The sequence below is a fragment of the Biomphalaria glabrata genome, chromosome 10 (genome assembly GCF_947242115.1).
Source record: "Biomphalaria glabrata chromosome 10, xgBioGlab47.1, whole genome shotgun sequence".
In the NCBI taxonomy this organism is placed as follows: domain Eukaryota; kingdom Metazoa; phylum Mollusca; class Gastropoda; family Planorbidae; genus Biomphalaria; species Biomphalaria glabrata.
In genome coordinates, this window is record NC_074720.1 from 37,241,141 (window position 1) to 37,263,161 (window position 22,021).

At 33.8% G+C, this 22,021-nt stretch overlaps 1 protein-coding gene across 6 annotated transcripts; it reads left to right on the plus strand.

The window, feature by feature from the left end:
• Nucleotides 1-705: 705 nt before the first annotated feature.
• Nucleotides 706-21,481, plus strand: LOC106078329 (aldehyde dehydrogenase family 3 member B1-like). Of its 6 annotated transcripts, none has more exons than XM_056044003.1 (15): nucleotides 706-829; nucleotides 1,606-1,666; nucleotides 6,471-6,614; nucleotides 9,908-10,003; nucleotides 11,670-11,805; nucleotides 12,229-12,314; nucleotides 12,825-12,988; nucleotides 14,859-14,985; nucleotides 15,925-16,028; nucleotides 17,813-17,939; nucleotides 18,093-18,163; nucleotides 18,289-18,404; nucleotides 18,746-18,875; nucleotides 20,225-20,360; nucleotides 20,737-21,481. In XM_056044003.1, exons 1-15 carry the CDS (start codon nucleotides 741-743, stop codon nucleotides 20,782-20,784), a joined length of 1,635 nt encoding a protein of 544 aa, XP_055899978.1. In that variant the 5' UTR covers nucleotides 706-740; the 3' UTR covers nucleotides 20,785-21,481. The 6 variants fall into 6 exon arrangements, with proteins under 6 accessions (XP_055899978.1, XP_055899979.1, XP_055899980.1 ...); XM_056044004.1 differs by lacking the exon at nucleotides 706-829 and adding an exon at nucleotides 1,146-1,295; XM_056044005.1 differs by lacking the exon at nucleotides 706-829 and adding an exon at nucleotides 1,146-1,294 and having other exon boundaries at nucleotides 1,599-1,666.
• Nucleotides 21,482-22,021: the final 540 nt, after the last annotated feature.

The window sequence follows — 22,021 nt, forward strand, 5'->3', positions numbered from 1 at the left end:
TTATCACGCTCACATCTGCAATATTTTTAGTTTTAATATCACTGCTTGGTATGACAATCTGAACATTAAAAATAAAAATAAACTTCATAGAATCCTAAATGCTGCTGGTAAAATCATTGGCGAAAAAACAACCCTCATTTGGGCAGCTGTTTGAGGAAAACATTCATATAAAAGCTAAACAGATTCTAGAAATAAAAAAAAAAATCACTCTTTGAGTCAGGTTTTGTGATTTTACCATTACAAAATTGATAGCCCACAAAACACCGATAGCAAAGACCAACATACACAAAACTCTATTGTTCCCTGGAAAATAATATAATTAAATAGAAACCATAATATCTGACTATTCGCATGTAAATTATGAGTGATTCTGGTGTGAATGTAGGCTATATGTTTTCTATAGTTATGTTTTTTTTTTGTATAATGCACAACTTGTAAGACAAATGTCCTTATGGATAATACAGATTATTATTATCTAATTCTCGTGTCATTATAATTCTAGCTTGAATCATACACTCTGATTCTGAATAATAGTAAATGGGGGTACATATGGCGCCATCCGCCTTTGCAACAATAACACAACCTTTGACCTACTTCTGCATAGCCTACGCCTATATACTACTGGTATACGGATGTTAATAAATAAAATAAATAAATTAACTTAGGCCGACAGGGGCCTACTTTAAATCTAGATAAATAGAAATATCTGCCGTTAAACTAGACAATAAGTAACTTATTCAATGCGGCTTAGGGAGTCTTATTATTATACTATATCATCATCGTCATCATGTATATTTAATATTGAGTCACTAGACTATGACTACTATGAGTTAGTATGATAGACTAGACTAGATCTATCAAATCTATGTCATCATGTCAATCATGTGACTTACTTAGTTACTGACTTGTGACTTAGTAAAGTTAGTTTTATATCTAGAAAAAATAAAATAATATAAAATCTAGATCTATTTATAGAGTAGATCTAGAATATCGAATCTAGCTCTAGAAATCTAGATTAGCTAGTTTATAGTCTAGATAGACTATAATTAGTTTAATATAATCTATAGATCTTATATTAGAATAGATTTATAATTGAGTATAAACTATAATGATAGTCCAAGAGGGTATTTTGTCTTTACAAATAGGTCGGCTATTAATAGATTTATAAAAAAGAGCTCGTGATATGCTGAGACAAGTTACAGTACATGTACTGTAGTCTAGATTGTAGAATCTACTAAGAATCGGAAATTCGCACAGACAGATAGGCTTTAGGCTTTAGCCTATTAAATTAGCCAGTAAGTTTCAGTCAAGGCTATCAGTATCAGAAACTGTATGAAGTGTATCTAGTCTAGATCTAGATCTAGATTCTATTTTAGCTAAGAATAAGTATAACTATAAGTGTGTATTGACTTGAGTATTGCATTGATTCGAGTCAAACTGCATGAGTGACTATCTAAATCTAGATTCTAATCTAGACTCTAGACTCATATAAGTGACATAGAAAAGTCATATTTGTTACAATTTGTATGTTGATTGAATTGATAGTGTCTTGATCTAAATCTTTAAATCTATGATAGATCTAATCTATATATATATCTAATCTAGATCTAGATTACCAACTGACAATTGTGATTTCAAATTGAAGGATAAGATGGACTTTAGTAAGGTAGGTTGACTGTTACATTATTCATTGATAATGTCAATAATGATATATATTCATTATCATTAGGCATAGGCATAATAATATAATAATATAATATAATAAATATATTTTATGATCAATTATTATTATAGACTAATAGAATACTTCAATGTCTTTAAAAATCTAATTTTAAAATTTGACATAATAGATTCTAGTCTATGCATTTAATTCTTAAATTTAGATCAATGTTTAAGTTTAAAGTTTAATGCGAGATCTAGTAAATCTAGAATCTAGATCAGTGGTTCCCAAACTTTTTTGTCTCGTAGACCCTTTGCCATGTTTTCTGGTTTTCGGTAGACCCCCTCTTTTACTTGCAAATTTTTTTCAAATTCAACATTTTTTTAAAAACTTTTTTCTATCTGTAGTGAGTTGAAAAGTGAGAAAGTAATTTAAAGCTACATACTAAATTATAGAGATCTATCGTTTTTTTTTAATTGATAAAATTCAAATTTAAACCAATTTTGCTATAAGATACAGATATTGTAAGATGCCCACAAACCATCTTCTCTATATGATGTTGAAGATGTGGGTCTCTTTTGAAAGTTTTTCAAATTTTTTTATCAGGGTCACATTATCTCAGATGATCCTCCAGCGTACTTAGTTTCATATCGTCATAAAAAAGGCTATTGGCATGTTTGATAAGGAAGAAATGTACAATTTTAAATAATCAACGCTATACAGCTTACATTTCTAAAATTCTTAGGAAAATCTATGGTGCCATACAGGATGAAACAGGGTGGAGGACACGCACTAACCATGAGTTATATCAATTATATGAAGACCCACCAATAGTGAACGAAATAAAAAAGAACAGACTACGTTGGGCAGGTCACCTTGAAAGAATGTCAGACAACAGAGGGGCGAAAATCGTATACAGGCAAAAACCAAAAGGCAGGCGACCCAAAGGCAGACCCCGAATGCGATGGATAGATGACGTGGAAGCAGATCTGAAGCAGCTTGGGGTTAGGGCGTGGAGACGAAAGGCCCAGGAGAGATCTGAATGGAAAGATGTGTTAAAGCAGGCCAGAGCCCTCCATGGGCTGTAGCGCCAGGGATGGATGGATACAGTTTACATTACTTTTTGCTAAACATTACTTACATGTATTTATATAATTATTGAAATTAAATACAACAATTTTTCTTTTGAATAGAAGGATAAATAAATATTTAAATGATTATTATGAAGAATTACATTAATGGGATGTGAAAATTAAAGTCACGACCTGCTTAAATGAAATCTGTGATCGTAGACCCCCGTGGACATCTCATAGACCCCCAATTTATTTTTTCACTTTCGTAGACCCCTAGGAAGTCTTCGTAGACCCCTGGGGGTCTATATAGACCACTTTGGGAATCACTGATCTAGATGGTATAGTAAATATTAGCTAATAGTAAATACATTGTTATTCAAAAAGTTATGCAACCTAAAACCCTAAAACTAATAAAAGTTTTCTATATAGGTCATAGTTGTAGGCTAAACATAGTTTCAACCTGAAATCCCTAGATCTAAATGATAAATCTAGAAATCTACAGATCTAGATCTATATAGTCTAATAAATTGTTACATTTTTAACTTGTTTCGGATGTTCCTTCAGAGTTGAAGATAATCTACATCCTAACCCAAAACCTCCCAAAGGACGACAGGGAATGTCAGTGGACAGTTATGAATCTGGAACCATTGAATCTTTGAGACGACAGAAAGAAAAGAATGACAGTCCATCATGCATACCTCAAAACTATAATAGATTCTAGATCTATAATCAATAAATAATTTACAATATAACTCTTAACTTAGAATGCGCCATAGCAAGCGACATGGTCTTTTTTTAATAGCTACGTAACCTTGGTATTGCTTTATCTTCTAGGATAACTGCATGAAATAAAACAATAGATTTATAACTATATAATTTTCTATGTTCATACGCTCTTTGCTAGCAGAGTGGTTATCATGTTGGCTTGAGATGCCTGAGAAGGCTTAAGCCCACAAGTTTGAATTCAGGTCTTTCCCCCCTTTTTTTTAATTAAATACATTTAAAACACACCCAAATACTCTGTTCTTTCTCCCCTTCCCCTTTCAAAAGTAGTCTAGACAAATGATGGGATCATAGTATGTACTGAGAAAGCTAAACGCATGAAATTATGCTTAACAAAAACGATTGGCAAAAATATTTCTAATAGCACATATTTTATTACTGTTAGTCTAGATCTATTACAAATTTAATTACACGACTGATCCAAACTAATTGATACACTTATAAGCTTTTTTTTAAAAAAGTATTTGTGTGTATTTTGCTTGTTTTTAATTTTGGAAGCAAGCAATCACTTTTGTCTAGCGTGTCCATGCTTTATCAGGAAGGCCATGGTTAATGCTAACCCAGGAACATAAATTTACAGATGAGGCTATTTATAAAAGTAAGAAATCAACTGACATCTGTACCATTGTCTGTCTGACAGTTTGGGACACCAGAAATGTTTCTTTGACCAGTTCACTTGATTTCTGATATTCACCATCCTTAGTGTCTCCCCTAGTTTGATGGAGTCCTTTTGATTATGTAGCCTTCACTTTGTTTTGTTTAATACATTTTGGACATATATTTCTTCAGAAAGGAAGATTATTACAGCCTAGGTCATGTTCCTTCTGGAATGTAGGGGAGTGTCAAGATTATCATGACAAGAGTACCAAGCAAAGTGCATACACCACTTAACCAGGCAGTTTGTTTTACTTGATTTTCTTCCTTTGTCCTTGTGCTGTACCATTTTTCTTTTTACATGGCTCAACCACCTGCGTATACTGGTCTCAACACTTGTCAGGAGGCTGTCAACTTTTTAGTTTTCTTATTTAAAATGTAATCTTTGTGATCCCTAGTAATGCTAAGGGAATTACAAAACAGTAATTACAACTCCACCATCCAGACCAACGTCAGTTCACTAGCTATGTTGTGAATGTGCTCTAGATGCATGCAGTACAAGTGGTATGTAGGGAACACTAGAAAAACAACATGACATTATCTGTATAGAATTGATTCAATTCATCACTAGACTAAAGGTTCTAAAACTTTTTAATGTTTTTTTTTAAACTTTTCAAACCTTTCTCCACATCCCTTTATCTGAAAAACAAAAAAAACAACAAAAGTGATATAAAAAAAATTCAATATTACTAATGAACATAAAAAATAATATACTCAAATATTTCTAATATATATCTTTTTGTGAGTCCCCCATGTGCATCTGATTTAGAATCACTGACCTTGACTGACTCAGCAGTATGAATCAAGGACTAATGCTTTGTTTACCTTGAATTAAAAAAAAAAAAGGAATGTAAAGTACTTGTTGTGTATTTCAGTCCATTATTCCATTGGGCTATTTACATTATTTTTCCTTTCACAGCTTGGCAGGATGTCTGACCTGACCAAGTCCTAGTCTGAGTAATATTTATTATATTGTTTTCCATTTGAGCTAGCTCCAATGAAGCAGTGCTTCTCAAACTGTTGCTATCATACTTAACATGATTTTTGTTGTTTTTTAAAGCTAGAAACCTATTTGTGACTTTTATTTTGAGTGTCGGCACTTTATGAAGACCTATGTACTGTTAGTGGAGAGGGGGATGAAGTATTAAAAATATTTACAAGTGGGAGGTGCAGATAAATACCATAGGAAAAAGTCCAGCTGTAGCCATAAATACAAGCAGGTCTTATTTTTTCCTTTAGAAAGCACATCAAGTCATAAAAATTATTTCCATAATCCTTCATACAGAAGACATTTAATGAAGAAAATTTCCTTTTATAAAAATCAACTTATTTTTTAAGCTGTATGTATTTAAATCAAAGAATAGTAAAAAAAATACGATGTTTATATTATCTAATTATTCACAAGATTCATAGGTTTATACTTTGTTAATTATAATTTGTTTTTAGTTTTGATGGTTTGAAATAATAGATAATATAGAGAACAAAATGACTTCTGCTTATTTCATTAAAATTACAAAAATTCATCAAAGCAAATGGAGTTTTTAAAAAGTACTGGGGTATTTTAATATTTTTTAATGGAATTGGATAGACTTTAAAAAAAGTCAATTTACTCATTTTGCTTCAGCCGTAAATATTAGAATTTTTAAATAGAAAAGGATTTATTACATTTTTTACACTACCACCAAGACTAACCAGTTTTTCCACGTAATATATGTTCAAATATTTTTGTTTTAGAACAAGTATCCATTGGATAAGTAAAACAAAGTGTTATTTTCTTTTACACCATTTTTAATGACATAGCAACAAGTGGACTTCTTATACATCTGCCACCTAGATTTAGGATCCCCATTGTGGCTTCTCTTTTTCCTAGTTCCCACATCCAATATTTTCTTAATTATTAAACTAAATTGCAAAACAAGCAAAGAAAAAGAAACCTGTTTCTGGTCACAGGAATTTAGATGTTTGTCTACGACATTGAAAAAACAATTTTATACTATGTTATGATCTGTACACATACAAATATTTGTACAAAGCGTGTATCAACTCTGTCTGTCTGTCTGTTAAAAGTGTGTACACATTATTTCTCCCACACCCATTCTCGGATCAAGTTGAAACTTCACACAATCATTCATTGGCATAGACAAGACATGAATCAATAAAAAAAAAAGTAACCAATTCATCAATTACTTACTGGGTAATTAATTATTTTGTTTGATATCAAATAAGGGAAATAAAATGTTTTATGTTTTTTTTTTAAAAAAGGATTTTTTATATTTCGCTTTTTCTTATTTTATATATAGACTGTCAAAGATCTTAGGCAGTCATTTGCAAGTGGTAAAACTCGTAGTAATGAGTGGCGAACAGCGCAGCTGAAAGGAGTGATAAAGTTGATTCAGGAAAATGAAGAAGTCATTTCAGAAGCCTTGTATAAGGACCTTCATAAAGTAAATATTCCTTAGTGTAAATTTCTGAATACACCTTTTTTTTTTTATATTTGATGAGGTTTGGTTCTAACACTAATACGTATACAACTTACCTTGATATTGTTAAACACAGTTTTTAAATTGGGCTTAACGAATGTGCTTTTTAATTAGTGTTTAGCTCCCCTTGAGACTCCTGCTGTCTAATCCATTGTAAAACTTTTATATTTGACATACCCAACATACTTTCCACAAGGGAGTTATCAAGAGTTGATGTTATTGCACAGAAACAAAGACATTCTGTTGATAAATACTGCATATCTTGATAAATACAAAATAATTAGTCAGATAGACCATAGGGGTAAACCATTAGCCCAGTTAATCCAAACCTTTTCTTTTTTATTTAAATTCTGCCTTCTCTTAGAAGAAGATTCTCTGCTGTTCTCAAGGCAGAATAGTTGGTATAAAAACATCAGTAATGATTAATGTGTAAAAACTCCTGCCTCTTTATTTGATACATACATATATTCAACATAAATGAATAGCAGCACCTGGGACCAAGTTTTTAAGAGAGAAAGTAGTGAATTAAATGCTACGAAAATAAGGGACTGCGCCGACCGAGGCCCAAACCAGTAACCCTGGAAACGGCAAAACCGCCTAGTGATAACGCACTAAGCGAACTTAACCTCTAGACCAGGGGTGGGCAACCTTTTTTGAGCGAGGGCAGCATTTCTTTAAATTTGGGAATGGCGGGCCGCATATGTAAATACAACTTAGAAAGTTACACTGTATTATATTCACGTTTCTTTTTTTCCAAACTCCACGTTAAGGAATTACAAGAAAAGTTAGCAATTTTTTAAATCAATTTTTTTTTTTAATTACTGTTGTCTGTTTTTTTATTACAATAACCCCACTAATATACAGTTGTTCTAAATGTGCAGTATTTTACTTTTTACACTCGTGCATAATGTTCCGGAACTGTGGAACTTGCTTACTAGTTGTTACCCTTGTGATTGCTTTCAAATTACAGTCAGTCAAAATCGACCAGTAATTATACTTGTTTAGTTTCCCCAACACAAAATATAATGCTTGTTCACTGGATGAGACAATATATGTTCTGGAAGTTAAATGTCGGGACGAGGGAAACTCGCCATTTTGGAGCATCGCCAGAGAATGCTGACCATGTCCTTCAATGGTGCATACTAAATCAGAGGCCCCTCCTATAGAACCAAAGCTATTCGGAGAGCTGCCTGATCTGGAAAACATTGCGCGGTTCATCTTAGATACTGTTCTGAACCCTCCAACATGTAAAATGAGAACAAAGAAGAAGAAGAACAGATGTATGTGTACACAAATAGTGTGAACAGCAGCACATTTTGTAAAGTGTTGACATACATATTCTGGCACCCATAAGGCTCCTGTGGAAGTACTGACTGGAGCTTCTCTTTGCTCGGACTTAATATCCTCTGGAACGGAATCAGCTTCTTCGTTAAATGGTGAGTTAATGGTATTGAAAACCGGTTCTTGACGTCTTAAAATTTGCTTTTATAAATTGCAAAATTAAAGAATCTTAATAAGTGTTGTACTTTTAACCATTTCACTAGAAATAATTTCACCTTTCAGCAAAGGAAAATGACAAAATCTGTTTTCTTTTGCTTGCTTGTAGAAATGGGAAAGCCTTGTTTGAAAAGATTTAGCATTCAATTACATTTCATATGCAAGAGACTCATTGCAATGGCAATTCTGAAACCTGAAATCTGTCTTCCACTCTTCATTAGAAATATTGGTTATAAGGTCACAGTCAATGTCCTTCAAGTAACCAATTTCTTCCTTGAGATTTTATATTGTTCTCGTTTACCTTGCCCATGCTCTGATAGAGGAAATATTTGATTATATTATTCATAATCGAAACTACCTGTGGTCAATACCACCCCCAACCCAAGCTCTAATAGGTTTGATTTCTACTGATTATAGAATTCTGAAACTGAAATTTTATGCAGCTTTGTGCAAACTTTCCAGTTTAAAGTTTATGGTTGGGGTTTAAAAAAAAAACCACCATTTTACTCAGTCAAAGATCGAGCTCCACCAGTTGTCACCCTTGCCATCTTGTTCCAAGCATACCCAACGTTCAACACAGTTCTTCATAGCATTGAATAAATACTGATCACATTATGTTTTGAAGTAAGTGTATTGATGTATAGCCAATAAGCATAGTCTTCATTTGCTTGAAACTTTTTATAATGACAGTTTCAATAATTTATATTTTAAATTATTTTTAATATATTTGCATTTTTAAAAGTATATACTGTGGGCACACCTGACTTCTGTAGGTGTCGGCGGGCCGCATAAAACACTCCGGCGGGCCGCATGTGGCCCGCGGGCCGTAATTTGCCCACCCCTGCTCTAGACCATCCGAATGCCAAAAAAAAACATTCTTCTGGTCTGGAGTCACTTTGCCCGTATGCAAATTACCACCCCAGTGGTCAAAGGTCACATACCCAAGCTAGCCCCCCCCCCCCTCCCCCCACCTCGCAGCATCCTTTCACCCAGCTTGGGCATGTGACCTTTGACCACTGGGGTGGTAATTCATTGAACTTTAAGAATTGCTGCTCTTCCAAGACATTGGTGACACTATAAGAACAAGAAAAAAAAAGGAAAAGTCTATTTGGTTTCTTGCTTTAGGTTGCAATATCAAATCTGCTACAATATACAAATAAGCTATTTGAATGTCAGCTATACTTGAAAAACCTCTGATTGTGAGCAGTTGAGTTTTACTTAATTATTGGCTATCAGTAAAATATTTTTGTTACTGAGTCAATAAAATAAATTGACATCCAATTTATTCCAGGGTTTTGATGCTAGTTTTGTGTGATTGGTACTAGTCTATACTTACAGTCACAAGGTTCAGTGACACAACACCAAACATAGCTGTGTATGTTTGAATTGGTGAAGAACCAACTGAAAGCATCTTTATAAAAAATTGAGTATTTTCATCCAAATTGAAATTGAAATCATAAAATGAATAAAAACACAGACACAATATTCCAAGTAAGAATATACAATACTAAATTAACGTATCAAACCTAAAACTTACGACTGCCCAGTTTACACTTTGTCTCTCTTTTATATCCTGTTTGGGGCATGACATGGCCTAAATTGTGCAGATGTGCCAAAAACTCCAAAATATCCAAAAATATCAAATATCCTACTGTCTCCAAATAGCTTCCAGAATTATTGCCATGCTCATTTTTGCATAAAAATAATATTAATGGAACTATATTTAAAAAAAAAAAATTAAGAATTTTTTTTTTTTTTAGAACAAGGCGGAAGCAGCCATTATGGAACTTATTCTTTGTGTTAATGATGCTGTGAATGCTATCAACAGCTTGGACAGTTGGACAAAGCCAGAAAAAGTAAACATTGTTACTCTTAATTTTATTGTACCTTCTTCCAATCTGATGATGTGCAGTTTAAACAAATGAAATTCTATCATGTGTATGTGTTAATCCAGTTATTACTTGAACTTGGTTTGGCTACCTATGAAGGGGGCTCGAGGTTCGAAACCAGACTCAAGCAGAGTTGTGTTTACTGAGCGCCTAAAGGCAGCATGGAAAACCTTCTCCCAGATATCCCATAGGTCCACAAACGAAATTGGACCATAGTGCTCTGAGCATGCTTGTAGCACTATATAAAAGCTATAATTTATTTATTTTACTTGTTTTATTTGTTTAGATAGTTGCACGTCTAAGGGAGAGAGTGTTGAGACATATCAAACTGCAACTGAATGTTGGCACAAGCTGTTGTATTGTTTCACACTCTGGTAATCTTTTCAAACTGCTTAGATCAGTGATGCCCAACCTCATTAGACCCTTGGGCCATTTTAATTTCTGACACTCCTTTCTCGGGCCACATCAACGAAAAGGTACAAAAATGAAATGAAATTGACCTAAATTTAAAGCTATTTGATTAGAAACCCTTGGATCTAGTACTTACATTAATGAATTGGAAATTTGAAGCTTTTTTTTTGACGCGTCTGATAATGTCTTAATTTCTGTACTTAAAATATGAGCAACTTTGTAGTTAGCTTTACAACCAACTCATTTTCTTGTTTCTTTTTAGTAAACATTCCTATCGATCCTACAATCTTTAGGCATAGATAAACTATCTTTTATTCGTGGCTTCAATCAAGAGTGCTGCCATGTTTTATTTTGTTTTATAATGCCCTTTATAATTATTTTTTTTAAACAGCCACACTTTCTTTACAAATTAAATTTGTTGGCTTATTATCATGTTCCACAAAAAGTAAAGATCCGTTCACTTTTTCTGGTAGATTCTCCATTTAATAAGGGTACAAATATTAACGGTCATGGTACCAATTAACTAAAGAAAAATTGAGGGCCTAAACATAGGTAAAGATATATTTGTCAACCTTTTTTTTTTTTTATTGGGGGATTTTCTACACATTGTGCCAACATTTCTGCGGGCTGGATGGAACCACGCTGGGGGGATGGATCTGGGCTGTGGGCTGTATTTTGGGCATCACTGGCTTAGATTCTGTCCATGAAACTGTTTTAAATAAGAATAGTTTGGCACATCACAGTATGTGTATGTAGATTTTAGTCTAAGTATCAGTTTTCTGTGCACTGTGCTCTTCATGCTAATTTATGGGGGTGGGGGGTGGTGGTGGTGTTCCATAGTCACTTAGTTTTAAAGCGTGTTGCTTCTGAAGCAAGGGGTATCAGGTTTAAATCTCGGGGAAGACTGAGATTTTTAGTTTCTGGATTTTTGGAACCCCCTTGAGACCACCCAACTTTATAGTGTACCTGACTTATGCTAACGAAAGTAAAGGCGGTTGGCAATTGTGTTGTAATTCATTTCTTCAACTCCCTATATATATATTCCTAGCAACAACCCAGAAATTTCATTAATATTCTTTCATAATATTGACACTGATATTTTTTTAGTTGTAGAAACTTGAGTCACCAAACACACTTACTCTCTTGCTTCTCATCATACATACTTTACTTTGTCTATGATCTCATTTGTGACAATATCCTTTCTTACTCTTTATGTTGGTAGGTTTCAAAGGGTGCCCTCTACTTGATGGACAATGCTTACATTATCAAGGAACCTTTGGGAGTGGCTTTGATAATCGGAGCTTGGAACTACCCAATACAGCTAATCCTCTTGCCTCTTATTGGAGCCATAGCAGCAGGTGTGTTAATCTGCATTTCACTTCTGCTTATATGTTGCTTTCTCTTATTTCATTCAAGAGCCCACATTTCTCAGATGATCATGCTATATTGATATAGATGGCAGAGACACTGTTTTCATTGTTCTAAAGAAATCAACTTTCCACATCATTGTATAGTTGTTGGTTATTTCCTTTATTTAATTTGAATTATTGGTTGTTACTGCTATGTATTGTTGTGTTATACATAGGCAACAATGTTTTATAAATTTATTGCAGTGGATAATTCTGTTTATAATTAACTTTGTTGTACTTTTAGTTATGTATACTATTTCAATTTGTTTTTCTACTTACAATACATCAACTATTTAATGCTACCAAAATGTGCAACATTCTTATTTACTGTTAATTTATATCACAACTGAGAATGTATCATATATTTTCCAGGCAACTGTGCACTTATTAAACCCTCTGAAGTGTCTGAAGCTTCAGCCAGATTTATTGAGGAATACATCCCTAAATACTTGGATAAAGTAAGAGGACGTTGTTGTTTTTTAAAAAATATGCATCAATTCAAGCCAATCGACTGAATAGCTTATAAAAGTACATAAGCAAGTAGTGATATCTAGGTAGAATTGATCTGTGGTCCTTTCTTGTAGCCAACCTTTTACTATTGATGTGCATTTTTAAAAAAAAAGTTCTTTCATGCGTATGTGTTAATCTGGTTATTGGTTTAGATAGTTGCACCCCTAAGGGAGAGAGTGTTGAGACATATCAAGCTGCAACAGAATGTTGGCACAAACTTGGGCAATATATATTCACTATTGAGCTGTTCACTTTTTTTGTTATGTCATGGAAAGTGGTAATGGCTTCTAAGAAAATACACACAATTTCCACCCCCCAAAAAATCTTAAGTAATGTTTCATATTCTACAGTTGCGAAAACCCCATGGTGCCTTGAAGAAGACTTTCCAGTTGTAGTTCTATTTATGGTAGAATAATGATAGAATTTAAATAAATATAAACTGTTGTATTTTATTACAGGATTGCTTTAAAGTGATCAATGGAGGTGTGGCAGAGACAACTGCCATATTGGAGCAGAGATTTGACACAATTTTTTACACAGGGAACAGCCAAGTGGCCAAAATAGTGATGGCAGCAGCAGCTAAGAATTTGACCCCTGTTATCTTGGAGCTCGGTGGTAAAAGGTTGGTTAAGTATTTCTTTTCTTTATCCTGTGTACTCCCAGGGGAGCATAGGGCCGCTCACACCTCTCCACCGAACTCTGTTCTGAGCAGCTTTCTCATCTGCTCCCATGTCATTCCAGTACCCTCAGCTTCACTGTTGACAGACCTCTTCCAGGTTTGCTTGGGTCTGCCCACTTTCCTCTTTCCTTGTGGGTTCCAGTCAAGTGCCTGCCTTGCAACATTGGTAGCTGGTTTTCGCAGGGTGTGTCCTATCCAGCCCCATTTTTGTTTTGTGATGTCTTGGGCTATGGGCTTTTGTCTAGTTCTCTCCCACAAATTGATAATAGTTATCTTTTCTAGCCACCTAATTCCTAATATCCGGCGTAGACATCTGTTAACAAAAGTCTGGAGATTTTCCATATTTGTTTTTGTGACTCTCCAAGTTTCTGAACCGTATAGTAGGATGGTTAAGTATACATGTTTTGAATCTTGTGAAATGTACATTTGATCTCTCATGATTATTTCTGTCAAGTTTTTTTGTGTGTGTGTGAAATAGTACAAGCAAGGGCACATAGAATTACAGAAAAAAGAGATTTAGTGGGAATTAAGAGACTGAAAGAGAGATTACAGCTTATTAATACAAAAAAATAAATAAAGCAAGAAAGAAAGACACAAAAAGAGAATGAAGATTATTAAAAAGTAGAAGTTTTAGGTTGATTTATTTAGAGATCAGAAGTCATTATGTCTCTTGAATTTGCTTTTACCAAATCAATGTCTATCAACATCCTAAGATACTGAATAGTGGCAAGAACCTACCAAACTTATACTGCAAAGTTTCCTGTCTGTGAATTCTTTCAATGTTGGTCCCAAGATATTCTCATTTTAATAATTTTTTTGCATATATTATATAGATCTAGCTTAGTCACTAGACCAGTATGTTACATTTTTTTTCATTTTAAATTTTGCTACAATGCACAAGAGGCATAATTGAATGTGTATCTGTGAGGAATATATAGGATTATGGTCATGTTTTTGTTTAACTCTCCATAATTATTTTCAACATTCCAATGGAATTATTCATTTTGCTTGTTTGTATTTACTACCCTGTTATGAATAAACTTAAATAATTTTTTTGTTTGTTATCAGTTAATGTTATTTATTTGAATTTTGGAATTTAAAAATGAAAACTTACAAACTGTTGACAGGTCTCATTAGAACTAGATCTAAACTATATCTAGATAATGTTTTATTGTCCAAATTGAAATAAAAGTATTTTTTATGATAGTTATTCATATAACATATCTAAAACTTATACAATTATTGTCTTGAACTCATCCTATGTCATGCCTGTCCAGAAAATTAATCTAAAGAAAATAGAGCCTTTTTTAGCCCCCACTCTCTAAGAACATTGATTTTGGTATAAAAATAAACAAACATTGGAAATGAAAAAAAAAATCCTGATGTTTTACAAAGGGAAACTATTCATCATTAAATTTTATGCAATGAAAAACATTTTTGTGAGGAAAGAAGACAAAACGGATGGCTGCCTGGTCGTGCGGTTTGCACGCTGGACTGTCGTTCGGACTTATCGATGGTCCCGGGTTCAAACCCTGCCCGCTCCCATCCCCCGTCGTCCTGCGGGAGGTTTGGACTAGGAAGTAATTATCTTCAACTCTGAAGGAACATCCGAAATAAGTAAAACATTTTACAAACAAATATTTGACTTTTTAAACATCAATGGTAATATCGTCAATTTGGCTGAAATATTTGGGTCACATCAACAATGGTATCATGAATTAGGAGAGAAAGAGTTAAATATTTGATTTTTCTGAAGAGTTATACTCACTTAGGCATTGTTGTAATTTCTTGTTACTTTTTTTTGTCTACTAAGTCCAGTGTACATTGATACAAAAACAGACTTGGCAGTGGTGGCTAGACGCTTGTGTTGGGGCAAGTTTTGCAATGCTGGGCAAACATGTATTGCCCCTGATTACGTCATGTGCCCAAAAGAAATTCAGGTTAGTCAGATTTATTTTAGTTTTTGCATTAGGGTTCTAGTGGCTGCTTGAGCAGTTGTGGATACTGAGATACTTGATCACAAGCTCTTAAGACACTTTCAAGACAATCAAAGCCCCATTAACCAAAACATTTAAGAAGGCAATTTAATTGTAAGTTAAAATATTTTAAAAAATTATTTCCCAGTCTAGAGCTCTTTGCATATTTTCAAACTCATTTTTAAATTCAAAGTGTGCCAGAAGAGTTATAGGTGACAGTTTTATCTTGCTGCGAGTGGACTATTACTGCTACAATTTGAACTTCCTTTTTCTGTCTGACCTCGTAACACTTAGATTGGCAAAGAGCTTTTTGCATATTTTTAAATAATTTTTAAATTCAAAGTGTGATGAGTTGTAGGTGACAATTAATTTGTATCATGTTTGTGATTAAGTATTGCTTCAACAATTTGAACTTCTGTCACTGTCTGACCTCATAACTTTTAGATGGGCTAGGCTTTCTTTTGCATATACAAAAACAGGGATATCCCCTAAAACTAGCCTAAAAGCCTTCAACTTGCAATCCAGCAAAAAGAAACACCAAAACAGGGATGATTATTTACAGGTCAGTGCTCCAGAAAGATTTGCAATCAGTTGGCTTGGTTAGAGCAATACTGAAAAAGAGAATTTAAGAATGATAACCACCCAATACTAGATATTGAAATCTAAGCTTGACTGCTTGAGAATATAGATTATGATGTGTTTTAACATCTTTCTCATCCAGAACTTGAAATAAATATTTATTTATCAAGATCTTTTGAATTCAACCTAGTCTCGTTTAATTTTTAAATTTTACTAGCTTTTTTTTTTTAGATAGTAAACTAGCCAATATAAAAGCTCTCTTGTTGTTGGTGGCACCTGTTGGGAAGCAGCTCTTGATTAATCACTTTAATTATTCTTCAACAGGATGAATTGATTGAAAAAATTAAAGCTAGTGTAGAAGAATTCTACACAGCTGACCCCAAGACTTCAGATAGTTATGGAAGAATCGTTAACAACAGACATTTTACGTGAGTGCTGTGTTTCTGTTTAAACAAGAACAAATTTCATTTTGTGCAATGGCTTGACTTCTTGATGAATAAAAGTACAAGCCATACTTGGAGTAGGATTTAATAGTTATCTTTGACTCATTTTTGTCAAATGTCAGTGAAGGTCCAGTCGTTATAATATACTTCTGTTGTGTTTTATTCTCAATTTATTTTGTGACTTTGTATTCATAGCTTTTGTAATACCTGTATGTTTTTTGGGTTAAATCTTCTGGACCTTTTCATTAAGTTTAAATCTTTATGTGGTTTTGAGAGGAAATCAATATGCTAACATAATATACAAGAACTTAATGCTATTTCAATAAGACCAATATTAGAATATGCATCTTCTGTTTGGTACCCCTTAGCTCAAGAAAACATAAAGAAACTAGAACAGAAGCTAAATAGAGCCGTGAGATTTATAAGAAACGAATACTCACATTTGATTAGAGTAACACCATTAGTAAAATTACTTAACTTAGAGACACTTCATGACAGAGATTAAAAAGTAAAAAAAAGCAATAATACATAATAATAAAACACTAAACCATGACTTTAAAAATATGAAAACACAACCTAATAAAATACTCTTAAAGAGACATGGATAAAGATAAAGAAAGTTTTTGTTCCATGTGTAAGGTCCAGTTTGTACTAATGCTTCCTTTTCCCTAGTGATCAGATCATGGAATAGTTGGCCTAAATCAACCATGAAAACTAATGACTTAATAGAGTTTAAGTCTGTAATTAGCATGCATGACTACATTAACATGCATATAAATAGGATGTAATTATCTTCTGAATGGAATGAGCATCTGTAATTTATAAGATAAGTCAATGAATATGAACAACACTGGCAGAGAAAAAATCAAGGACAATGACACTAGTTCCAGCTGGAATAACCTGCCCAGTGTGCAGCCGAACATTCTGAGCTCACATAGGTCTCACCAGCCACACAAGGAGGCACACAACCCCAGTGAAAAGCCCTCAGCCCCCTGGATGACAAAAGTGGTCATCATCGAATCACAATGGAGGAAGTATATAAATGAATATTATTGAAACTTCAGTTGCTTTGTGGTGACAAAAAGTACCTCATTGTTTAGGCACATAGCAATGTTAGGGAAGAAAAATTTTCAAATGTTTTCTTTGGTATCTAATCTAGTTCAAGAACAAATGACTTAAATGTCAAGTACCATTGTAATGCTTTATTTTCATCCATCCATCCCAGTGGCGCTACAGCCCATGGAGGGCCCTGGCCTGCTTTAACACATCTATCCATTCTGATCTATCCTGTGCTTTATGTCTCCATGCCCAGACTTATAGCTGTTGTAGATCTGCCTCTACATCATCAAGCCACCGTACTTGTGGTCTGCCTTTGTGGCACCTGCCTTCTGGTTTTTGCCGGTGAACAATATTTGCTCCTCTGGCATTCTTGCGAGGTGACCTGTCCAATCTAATCTGTCCCACTTTATTTCCCTCTCTATGGAAGGGTCTTCATATAGCTGGTATATTTCTTGGTTGCTGTGAATCTCCATTTGATTTCCTCATGACACCATAAATTTTTCTGAGGATTTTCCTTTCCCAAGTATTTAGCAGATTTTCTGTGTTTTTTGTCATCGTCCAGGTTTTTCTTGCATATATGACTACAGGTCTGATGATGGTTTTGTAAATGGTTTTCTTTCTTTTTTTAGCTATAATTGGCTGTGCCAAAAAAAAAAGTCATAAACATATATACTTCTTCATATTTTTGTTGATGTTGTTTTATCTTACAGAAGAATACAGAGATTAAAACAGGGTTCCACAGTAGCTGTCGGGGGAGAGGAGGATGAGAAAGAAAACTACATCTCCCCGACAGTGTTACGAGATGTCAAATTAACTGATACTGTAATGCAGGACGAGGTTTGTTCACTTTTTTGTGTGTGGATTATTTTAATGAGGAGAATATTGGAGGAGCTTTATCATTGTGTGCCAAGTAAATTATTTAATTTATTATCTAATATAATACAGATAAGATAATGTATATAAAATAAATTCTGTTTTTGTGATGATTAGATTTTTGGTCCATTGTTGCCCATTGTTCCAGTCAAAGACCATACGGAAGCTATTGATATCATTAACACCAGGTAACAGTTGCAGTCACCATGAACTAAATTACAATTTTAGATGTTTTATGTATGTTCGACACTTATTTGTAATGACAAACAGTTTCTAACATGTCTATTTATTTATTTCATGGTCATATTTTCAGAGAAAAACCACTGGCTCTCTATGTTTTCACCAAGAATTCCAAAATTAGTCAAGAGTTCTGTGATAGAACCAGCAGCGGTGCTATAGTTGTGAATGATACAGTAGTGCATGGAGGATGTACGTACTTCTGTTTTGCTTTTGCAAATTTTGAATGGATAATTGTATGTAATTGTTTGGGTTACGTTGTTTGTAGCATTAAGGCAAGGTCATAAGTATTTGGGGGTACAGACTCCATAAATATTTTTTTCTAGATGAGAATTCTGCAAGAAAATTATTGACCTGTGTAACTAGTTTTTTATGTAGTCAAATATTGTAATTTTTTTTGGTTAACTATGCTTTAAATATTTATATTTTACTGAAGCATTTCAGCTCTATACTGACGTTTTTAATAACAATATTTTGTTATTACAACAATTAAACGGTCATTAAAATAGTAAAATGTTTTGACAATTTTCCAGTACCAACTCTTCCGTTTGGAGGAGTTGGGAACAGTGGACTGGGATCATACCATGGAAAGTTTTCATTCAATGCCTTCAGTCATGACAAACCAGTTCTGGAGAAATCTTTAGCCATGGATTCAGTCAATAAGTGAGTTTTTTTTTTTTTTGTTTAGTTACATTTTAGTCTGATTCTTTGATTTTTCAAGCTCCCCAGTAGTTAGTAACATATTAGACTTTGAGGTTGAGAAAAACTGGTTCAAATTCTAGCAAAAATACTTGAGAAATAGGCGCATGTGCTGTTGGAGGCTATTTAGGGTAGAGAGTTTTTTAGCCGTTGCTCTTTCGGAATCGCTTGATTTTAATATTACAATTTATAGCTTTTTTAGCTGCCCCCGAAAGGGGAAAAGACGCTATTAGTTTTGTGCGAAATTTCTGTCCGTCTGACCGCCTGTCCGTCCGTCCCGTTTAGATCTCGTAAACTAGAAAAGATATTGAAAATCCGACATCACAATATTTTAGACCATTCAAAGTTCTGATGCAACGGCTACTTTTTTTTTTCCGAAAGCGAAAAATCAAATTTTTAAAATCAGTTATGCAAGCAGTTTTTTAAAGAGAAAAAGCTAATTAGAATGCATTATAAGTTAGACCTAATTTAAAATGAATAGTGATCTTATAAATTTAATTTTTCTGAACATTTTTTTATTGCGGAATTTTTTTTTTTTTTTTTTTTTTGAGGATTCGAATAAGAGATTGAGCCTTTTCAAAACAATTAGATCAATTATAAGACATCAGTTAGGCCAGGGGAGGCGTGGTGGCTGAGCGGTAAAGTGCTTGGCTTCCGAACCGGGGGTTCCGGGTTCGAATCCTGGTGAAGACTGGGATTTTCAACTTTGAAATCTTTGGGCGCCTCTGAGTCCACTCAGCTCTAATGAGTACCTGACATTAGTTGGGGAAAAGTATAGGCGGTTGGTCGTTGTGCTGGCTACATGACACCCTCGCTAACCGTAGGCCACAAAAACAGATGAACTTTACATCATCTGCCCTATAGGCCACAAGGTCTAAAAGGGGAACTAGTTAGGCCAGGTTCACATCTAACTTTACATTCACTTACACCTATCCTTTGACCTGCGGGACTGTTGGGGCACTACACAAGATCTGTTAACCTTTTTTCTCCATTCTTATCTCTCATTTGTCTTTGATATAATTTCATTTGGATGTTCTTTCTGAAAATATTGAAGCCTGCCTGGGTGGACCTCTTCGGGGCCGATTTTGAGTTTGTGTTTCCACACAAACTGTCTTTTGTAACCTTGTTGTTGTTGCTAAAGGGATACAATTTGTTGTTAAAGGGATTAATTTTGTGGCAAAAGGTATTAAGTTTGTTGTTGCTAAAGGGGATAAAATTTGTTATTAAAGGGGTTAAGTTTGTTGAAGAGATGTTCTTCAGTTTCACTCACACAATTGAGTAATTTTTCTATTGTATCTATTTTTTTTCTACAGTATCCGTTATCCACCATACACAGATAAAAAACTTGGATGGGTCAAATGGATCATGACTAAGAAACCCAAGAAACAAGGGATGCTGGCCTTTTTCCCATTCGTGGCCATTGGAGTTATCTTTTCTTTCATGTTTAAAGTAAGTAACTTCTTCAGCTTTTGCATGTCCTGAAATCGTTTTTCAAAATACTTAGATCTCCATATTTGCTGAGCAAAGGGTCTACGTGGTAAGAAAAGCAAAAGACAGGGATCGGCGGCTTTTGTAACAAATAGACAATGCTTAAAGCTACACCAGATATAGATACTTAGATTTTTAGATTTTAGTACAATGTCTGGAAATTCGGGGAGACTCTTCAGTTGTGGATATATAAATTTGTACTGTCAATTCATTTATGATATACATTAAGATTTCTTTAAAAATGTGCACTGCTAACAATTTTTTAAAAGAGGTTTTCAAATAAGAGATAATTAATTAATTTGTGATAAAAAATTGACAATTTTTTACATTTGTGCAGGTGATTGGAGTTGGTGCAGAGAGTATCAATACCAAGAAGCAGCTGTAAAAAAAAGTTTCAAGAACTCAATGGGCAATGTCCTACATTGTTGTTGTTTTGAAAGTCTTTGTTCATTGTAAGGACAAAACTTCTCTATTTATTGTATAGATATTCAATGAAATGTGGTACTTTCTGAAAGCTTTATTTGTAATGGCTGTAGACACATTTTGTTTCTATGGTTGTTTGCTATGTAGAGATGAATTAACTTCTTTCTGTAGACTTTTGTATCTGATACCATTGTCTCTTTAATTACAGTCCTTCCTGACTTCTTCATTGGTGTAAAAAAGAAAGGTTCTCCTTTCAGACCTTGTGATGTATAGGATTATACATTATATTATTGTTTGGCACATCAACACACTTTATGTCACAGGGCAGATCATGTGAAGGTCATTTCTATGGTCATGGGGCCAGCACAACAACCACCATCTTTACTTTCCCCAACTAATGTCATGTACCCATCAGAGTTTGCTGGACTTGGGGGGGGGGGGGGGGGGGGGATCCTAAAAATCTTGAAGTCTTAAGTCTTCTTCGTTCTCATTGTTATGTTATGAAGCCAAGTGCTTTACCACTTAGCCACCTTGCCCCTTCATTTGTGTAGGGTTTTATAATAATTGTAGATACACTTTGTTTCTATCATTGTTGCTATGTCAAGCTTGTACCTCAATAGCTTTAATATTTTATGAAATAAAAAAAAATTTTTTTTAAAGCTGTTGATTTGTATATTAATTCATGTATATTAATTCATACTGACTGAAGCAGAAAAATAAATAGTGAGTGTAACTCCCAAGGCACGGAAAGAGCAGAGATAATATAAAATAATAAAAATCAAACATTTGTGTATTGGATAGGAAGATGTCAAAAAAGTTTATACTGTAGATGAATGTGATGGAAAGTTACCAACACTTTAATTACCAGCAGTTATGAGAAAAACTCTTCCTGTTGTTCCTCTCTTGTATAAAATAAGATGATGTTGAATTAGCTATTTTGAATTTGTTTCTTTTTTTTTTAAAAAGTAATCAAAGTGTTAAGTTAAGCTGTGATGTAATTTGTAAAATGTATTCAAATTAAATTGAATTATACATTTTATCAGGTTACATAAACTTTATTGACACCATAAAATGAAGTTTGAAGCTTTTAGCGCTGAAATAAACTATGAATAAACATGACGTATGACATATTGACACCAGTAGGGCCAACTTTCTCTTTGTTAAGTTAAGCAAACTAATGATAATAATATCTTGTTTCT